At 41.3% G+C, this 8,291-nt stretch overlaps 2 protein-coding genes across 2 annotated transcripts in view; both read left to right on the top strand.

Annotated features, from left to right (window-relative positions):
- Positions 1 to 2,029, top strand: part of LOC109472648 (cytochrome P450 18a1-like) — a 4,675-nt gene extending 2,646 nt beyond the window's left edge. The window contains exons 4-5 of the mRNA XM_019772483.1: positions 301 to 535; positions 1,762 to 2,029. Coding sequence (XP_019628042.1) covers positions 301 to 535; positions 1,762 to 1,958 — 432 coding nt within the window. The 3' untranslated portion in view covers positions 1,959 to 2,029. The remainder of the gene's footprint in view (positions 1 to 300; positions 536 to 1,761) is intronic.
- Positions 2,030 to 5,040: 3,011 nt separating this feature from the next.
- LOC109472524 overlaps positions 5,041 to 8,291 on the top strand; it is an 8,555-nt gene continuing 5,304 nt past the window's right edge. The window contains exons 1-3 of the mRNA XM_019772307.1: positions 5,041 to 5,070; positions 5,300 to 5,450; positions 6,109 to 6,664. Of these exons, the coding sequence (XP_019627866.1) occupies positions 5,041 to 5,070; positions 5,300 to 5,450; positions 6,109 to 6,664 (737 nt within the window). The remainder of the gene's footprint in view (positions 5,071 to 5,299; positions 5,451 to 6,108; positions 6,665 to 8,291) is intronic.

The following is an 8,291-nucleotide window of genomic DNA, read 5'->3' as shown; positions in this document are numbered from 1 at the left end:
AGGGAGGAAGGGAGGAAGGAAGGAAGACCTTCATTGTACATTTTTGCCCCACTGGGCTAAGCACACGTCACAAGATTACAACCATATACAGACACAGACACACACACACACACACACACACACACACATGTAACTGTTACAAGTCTAATGTAGTCTTTTCAACTTCCTCTCGCCTCTTAGTAATTGTATAAATGTATGAGGGTGTATAAGAAGTTGAATTTACTTTATCAAATGCTAACAGGAATATGATTTTTTCTTTACTTGTCAAGTATCTAAAGTGTGGAAATTTACTTTAAACAGGTGATGGAGGTTCTCCGCCTGGCCACGCCCTCCCCGCTCAACTTTCGCGCCACCACGCGTGACGTCACGTTGCTTGGTTACCGCCTCCCAGAAGGCACCTGGGCGCTGATGAACTGTTGGTCGGTCCACAGAGATCCGCAGCAGTGGGCAGAACCGGACAGGTTCGACATCAGCCGCTTCCTGGACGGGCAGGGAAGAGTCACAACTCCGCCGGCATGGAGGCCTTTCGGCATCGGTACGTAAACCAATGTACATGGGTGAAATCAAGGGAATAAAAATTCATAAATAAAATAAAAATTCATTCATTCATTCATTCATTCAATCATTTATTCACTCATTCATTCATTCAATCAATCATTCATTCAATAAAAATTCATTCATTCATTCGCAATGTAAGGATAAATGAGAATAATCAAGGTAATTACATATGGTATAGCATAGCGATCCAACTAAAAAGTTTGTAGTACTTCCTCAATGGAACAACTATGTAATAAGATAAAGAAGGAATAGTTGACTACTAGTATCGGTACGAAGATCAAATTCATCCCCTTTTCCCACACAAGTAACAGGATAGATGTCAAAAACACATACAGCTGCTTGAGTAACTCTTACTTTAGTATTGCATTACTACCTGGATTTCTAACCTCCATTCTACTATTCATTCATTCATTCTTTCCCTCGAATTCGTTCTTTTAGTCACCATTTCATTTATGTAAAATTCATTTCTTTTTTGTTTGTTTGTTTTTTGGCAGTCTAGCAGACTATCTTCGCGCCTCTGGTGACTTCTTGTGGGGCTTGCACTGAGTCCGGCCTTGGTTTTTCATGTGTGCTGTGTAGTTTGGGGTACAGTTTTGTTCGTTTCACTCGTTTATGCAGCTATTTATACACCCAACCAACGTTACCACTCACCCTACCACCAATTCATTCATTCAATTAATCTGTAAAAGCACGACCGAGTCCATTTTTCTTTCATTGAAAAGTTCATCCTTACTTAACGTTTTGCTAGGAACTATTAAAAAGATCAGTACAACTACTAGTCTTTCCTGAAAGTTACCAGTTACCCGAAAGTTTCCTCGTCTCTTCAGGTCACGTATTTACCCACCCACTGATTCATTCACTCATCCAAGGACATTATCCTTGATCCATCCATTTATTCACTACATTTTCTTTCATTGAAAAGTACATCTTATTACTATTTTATACTCTCCAAGCAGAGGTTTGGGTTTGGTTTTTTTTAGCGTGTTTTTAGTTTTTTTATCGGGGTTTCTCTTTTGCACTGAATTTTTTTCCCACAAAAAAAAAAAATTCAGTGCAAAAGAGAAACCCCGATAACTTGAAAAGCCTAAAAACACGCTAAAAATAACCCCAAACCCAAATCTCTGCTTGGAGAGTAACTATTTGATACATTTTATCAAAACGATCAGCCTTACCTGAAAGTTACCAATTGTAATGTCTCCTCAGGTCGGCGTGTGTGCCTGGGCGAACAGCTAGCCAGGCTGGAGCTTGTTGTGTTCTTCGCCGCGCTGCTGCAAAACTTCACCCTGAGCCTCTACGTGCCGGACGGGGCTCCCCTCCCCTCAGTGGAGGACGCGGTCCTGGGGGTGGCGCTCATGCCGGCGCCGTTCCAAGTCCGAGCCATTCCCAGACTAAGGGTGTGACTAGCGCGTTTCACCTACAGTGGGTGTCTCTGGAAGACAGACGAAAATTGTCCAGACTATGCATGAAGGATCATGAAGTACAGAATGACTAACAAACTGGTCGTACCAACTACTAAGTACCTAATGATCCCTAATACCAGCTCAGAAAAGAACAAGAAATAGTCATGCCTTCAAGTACCAGAGTTACCAACCAATGATTGAGAACTCCTGTCCCAGAACTATCGCAGAGTGGAACTCGCTGTCACCAAGGAGCTTTCATTTGCTGTCACCAAGTTCAGTAGGGGCATTGTCATTAGCTTTAGTTCAAACAATGTTCAAGGGTTAGGTGTAACAAGTCGTTCGCCGACGGTGTAATGTAGCCAGCTGCCGCCACGCCGCGTGCCTGCGAAGCTGGTGTGTTACGCCGAAGGGCTAGATAATATAACACCTTAAACTATGCACAATTTTGAATTGTGATGTATGTAAAGGTGCTGCTAACGATGCTATAGTAAACTCGGTATCAATATGAAGAAAGACATAATTCCCTCCAACCGATACCTCTGCTTGGAGAGTAAACCGACTTAGAAACAGTACAGGAAAGCACATCTGTGCTTGTACATTTAGCATGTTTAGTAAACGGCTAAGCCATCGTAGTATATACCGCATTTATACTACATGTTCTAGTAACATTGTGATTACATGATCTGTGTTGAACTAGAGACATCTAGCGGAATTCTTGTAAAAAACATGAAGAGGAGAGACCAGATAAGCACGGCATCAAAACGCACAAAAACTGTTTATTGTATAACGTTACATGCCATGATGTACTTATCAAATCTATGCAACCTTAACAAACTTTTGAAACAGTATTAAGTATGAATTTTGATAGTTTTCGTTCGATCATGTCGAAGTTGCTATTTAGGTATTTTATCTTTATTTCGTTGGATGCGAGCTGAGAATAAAGGTAACGGAAAGGTTCATTTGAAGTATAGGGGGTTAGATAGAAATAATACGTTTACTATTTTGTTCAGATTGTCAATACATCGTATAAGATATCAAGAGCACAGTTTGTATTTGTATATTTGTACTCTTTTTATCATATTGACACATAGCTCGATTGTGAAGATGCTAAAATAAAGAAAACCCCTGCCAGCTTCAATGGTACATTCCAATCAATGGAGTGTGTTTATGATTTGTGTTGATCAGATTTGCATGACATTCACGATCTCAGCAAGTCTAATTTCTGCACCACAAGCTTGAATTTGAGGGCTTAGATCTTCCTGAAACGCCGAGGTGGTCAAGAAACCGCGAGGGGGAAGACATTTAGCCGGAGAATTGAACTGAAGCCCCGAAGGTAGCGGCGAGCACTGGTCGGTCGACGTCGCGTCGGTCAAGATCTTTTCAAGCGAGCCGCTTTCCAGAGATCAAGTGCAAAAACGCGTTTTGCGATATACACAATGGTGAGTGATTCAATATGCAGGGGGCGTAAGGCTATGTTTATTATGGTTTGGATGTGTAAAATACCTTTAACCGTCCATGTTGGTATATCATTTTCATAGCACGTTGCTTTGAAATTGTGCCCCTCCCCCTTCTAGTACTGTGGGCATTTGTGATTTATCATTAGCCTATTTGAATGTGAATGGTAGCCATGTATGCGCACTTGATTTTGGCGTATGAAAAAATAAAGAGAAACCATGCGATAGATTTATTACAGATCGTGCATTATTACTGTAATACTAATACATTAGACATACATTTTGTATTGCTATGATGAACTTGAAGAATATATTATGATATTTTATATCTTTAACCCTTTGGATATCTCTACACAACATGAGGGCAAAGGAAGAAAAAACATAGAAAGAAATAAAAATGCATCAATGTCATAATTCCTGTACATTTTTTATATTGACCTTTCTCAAACACTTCCGTGATAGTCGTAAAGATTTGGCAAGTTGTATTTTTACAGGGTTATTACTGCCATCACAATTATTATTATCCATAACATTTGAGTTATCATACAACCTGTCAACCACAGTGGACACCAATCTTACCTACATGTAAATGGATGGGTGGATGAAATGATTGAACCTTTTCGAAATGAAATTAAGGAAATTACAATTTGGAATTTGTAATGAAATAAAAATAGATGGAATTAAGATATGAAACAAAATATGATGAGATGGAATGTACGAAAGACCATAGGTACAATTATTATTTTTTTCTTGTGTGTAACAGTGTACTTCGAGTTTCTATGGGTGCTTAGAGTTTCTATGGGTATACTTAGAGTTTCTATGTGTACTTAGATTAGAATTTCTATGGGTACTTAGAGTTTCTATGAGTACTTACTAGTAGAGTTTCTATGAGTACTTAGAGTTTCTATGAGTACTTAGAGTTTCTGTGAGCACTTTTAAGAAACAGGAGGCTTCAAAATCTGACACTCTAACCACTTGGCCGAAAAGGTCTAGACCCCCGGCCAGATCAGTTGGTAGCGCCTAGAAACCCTCACTGTTACACACTTAGATATAGAGTTTGTATGGGAACTTAAAGTTTGTATGCGTATTTAGAGTTTCCATGAGTACTTAGAGTTTCTATGGGTACTTAGAGTTTCTATGAGTACTTAGAGTTTCTATGGGAACTTATACTAGAGTTTGTATAAATACTTAGAGTTTCTGTGAGCACTTAGAGTTAACATTCAAGTTCCAACCAAAAAACGAAAAAAAAACAAGGTTTTGTGCAGGCACAGTACGTTCTGCCAAAGTGCTTCCTAAGGCCACATGCTCATCAGACTTCAGAATAATTGAAGATTGACGTATGTGCGACTAAAATTTGAGGTGAGCTACGTTTGATTGTGTTGAACAAAACTATTAATTTCATCATGGAATGTACCAACACAGATTCATGAACTTTGATACTAATCAAAGAATTTTTTTTATTTGTTTATCTGTTTTAGGAGCTGCAGGCATTCTCCATCCTGCAGCATGGAATGTACCAACACAGATGAGCTCTGATGCTAATAAAAAATGTTTGTTTGTTTGTTTATTTATTTGTTTTAGGAGCTGCAGGCGTTCTCCATCCTGCAGCATGGATTGTACCAACACAGATGAGCTTTGATGCTAATAAGAGAATATTTGTTTGTTTGTTTGTTTGTTTTAGGAGCTGCAGGCATTCTCCATCCTGCAGCATGTGAATGTACCAACACAGATAAGCTTTGATGCTAATAAAAAATGTTTGTTTGTTTGTTTATTTATTTTTTAGGAGCTGCAGGCGTTCTCCATCCTGCAGCATGGAATGTACCAACACAGATGAGCTTTCATGCTAATAAAAAAATGTTTGTTTGTTTGTTTATTTATTTGTTTTAGGAGCTGCAGGCGTTCTCCATCCTGCAGCATGTAAAGAAGGAGTACCGCTGCGGTGACTGCAGCTTCTGCATCGACTATGACCTGATGGTGCAGGTCCTGCGGCACCACTTCAACTGTACATCTGCGAAATACGTCAACATCCTCAGTCAAGGTCATTGTAATAATACTCTTCCTAAGAAAACACAATAGATTAGCTTGTTAGAATCATACTTAAGTATTAGTTTGTGTATGTACCATTGTTGTTTCTTTGCCATACATTGTACCAGGTACGGTTGTTGAGCAATAAAGTTGATTGATTGATTGATTGTTGAAAGTTTATTGCAAGTTTTTGCCTGTAGGCTAATTGCAAGTACATGTAACATGAGAGTAAAGGATGGAAAATGGAAAACAATGTAGTATGTGACTACTCAAACTACTAAACACTAAATTGTTCTGACACTTATCTTTGACAAATACTGTAAATCTTGAAATATTCGCAGTGGTTTTATTTCTGCATTTTTGCTGTGTCTTTCCACTGAAAATTAATGACACACCCCAAAACCACCTTCCTACTCCTACTGCGAAATTAGATCCCTGCAAAAATAAATGAATTTACAGTATTGTCACTATAGCTTATTGTCCCAATAGCTGCAATAGCTGGGATTTGAACTGTTACTGGTAATCTCTTGAGGCAGGGTTAGTGTTACTACAACTACTTGAAACCACTGGGCTAAGCATATTAGGAGTATTAGTAACCTAATCAAGGATCAGGGTTTGATAACTTATGAACATTGACATGTGCTGATATCATTTTTTACTTTGTTCTCCAGGTATTACACAGCATCATGGGCACAGTTACGGAGATGCCGTGGCAAACCAGCCAGCTGCAGCCCAGAGCGACGCGAAAATTCCCGACGCCCACGAGAGGGAGCAAACCGTAACCATCCACCACCATCCCGCATCCACCATACAGAAAAGCCCCTTCAGACCCTCGTCTCTAAACGCTGCCGGCAGTTTGGCTGGAAGCGACGCGAGCTTCACCCACCCAGTGATGCTGTCAGCTGAAGACCACGCCACAAGTCAGGTTCAGCAAGCTTCCAGCGCAGCCAACAGACAGACTATGATACAGGAGAGTCCTGGTGAGAGACAGGAGCCTTCTGTACAGCCCCACGCAGGAGCAATGCCACACCACACCCAGTCACCCCCATCTCCCAACCCCGGACAGAGAAGGCTGTCCGCCAGTACCATGCTTCAGTGGAAGGCTGTGTCCTCGCCGGACACGCTGAAGTGGGGAGGGGGGCTGTACGTGAAGCAGGAGCCCTCGGAACTCAGCGGAGTGATGCCCGTCTCAGGGGACCACATGCACACTCCACACTCACAGCAAAGGTGCTTGTCTGTAGCTGGTTACATGTAGACTTGAGAAAGGAATGGGGAAGGATGGAAGAAATTTTTCTCCAGGTTGACAGATTGCTGTTTCTTCTTCTTTTGTTCCAAACACTGATCTCTGAGTTTGACCTGGTCAATGATCTGAACCAGACTGTCTTTCACAATGGTAATTTGTGTTGAGTTACATAATGTTGCAATTTTATAGTAGGAGGGATTTAGACTCCTGTCTGACCATATATATGAATGTGTTTGAGTAAGAACTAACAGAGCAGACCATATGTGGTGAACATTATGCATTTGCTTTGCAAATGTTACCTTAAGTTTCTAGTTTTATATATATTTACCTCTTTCAACATCTGCTTAGATGTCAGTCATCCTTACCACAGCTAACCGTGATTGGCTGTTCATTGCCCAGGTCGTACCGGGTGATGTCACAGGAGTCGGTGAGTAGCCAGTCCTCCCAGTCCTCCTCCGTACAGCCCCGGCTGACTGTGAACAGTGGAGGGGTGGGGCCTCCCACAGCACACACAGCTGAGGAGGAGGGAACATCAGATAGTCTGGAGGAAGGTAAGGCTGGCACACACACACCATCCTGCTCCAGATCATGGTTGGGAGTTAAGTACTGTAGCTAGCATACAGGTACATACCTGACCATGGTTGAGAGTTTAGTTCATCACCATATGGCTGACTGTGAACAGTGGAGGGGTGGGGCCTCCCACAGCACACACAGCTGAGGAGGAGGGACATCGGATAGTCTGGAGGAAGGTAAGGCTGGAAAACACACACACCAGTACTGTAGCTAGCATACATGTACATAGCCGACCATGGTTGAGAGCCTCCTGGCTGACTGTGAACAGTGGAGGGGTGGGGCCACCCACAGCACACACCGCTGAGGAGGAGGGAACATCGGATAGTCTGGAGGAAGGTAAGGCTGTTAAACACAGAGTACTGTAGCTAGCATACATGGTTGAGAGTTTAGTTCATCACCATATGGCTGACTGTGAACAGTGGAGGGGTGGGGCCTCCCACAGCACACACCGCTGAGGAGGAGGGAACATCATCAGATAGCCTGGAGGAAGGTAAGGCTGGCAAACACACACACCAACAAGTCAATCAATCGGCAGGCTAATTTCAATGGCAAAATACGACAAAACTGTTTATGATACTACAGTATCAGTTAAAGTTTAACTTGATCTATGCAAAGTTGTTTCATTTAACATTTTACAGATCACCCATGTTTCTATAGACACACCACAGGTGATCAACTCTCCCACATACATCGAAGATGATGATGATGATGGTAATAAATTATCCAATAATGCAACAGGAAAATGGTGGCAATCATACAATGATGCAACATACGTGTACGTACAGGACAAAAAAGCTTATGCTACCATTATCTAAACCATGCAAAGTTGTACAGATCACTCATATTTCTATAGACACACCACAGGTGATAAACTCTCCAGCGTACATCGAAGATGATGATGATGATGATGCAACAGGAAAATAGTGGTAAGGCCACACCAATTTAATTTGTTGGTTCTCGGATTCGCCTCTTCGTTTTTTTCTGATTTGCAAAAAAAAAAAAAAAATTTGATTCTGGCCCTGAATCAACTGAAAAATG

Source organism: Branchiostoma belcheri, unplaced genomic scaffold (genome assembly GCF_001625305.1).
Source record: "Branchiostoma belcheri isolate BF01 breed outbred unplaced genomic scaffold, Haploidv18h27 scaffold28, whole genome shotgun sequence".
NCBI lineage: Eukaryota > Metazoa > Chordata > Leptocardii > Amphioxiformes > Branchiostomatidae > Branchiostoma > Branchiostoma belcheri.
This window is presented reverse-complemented; position numbering and strand designations above follow the sequence as displayed.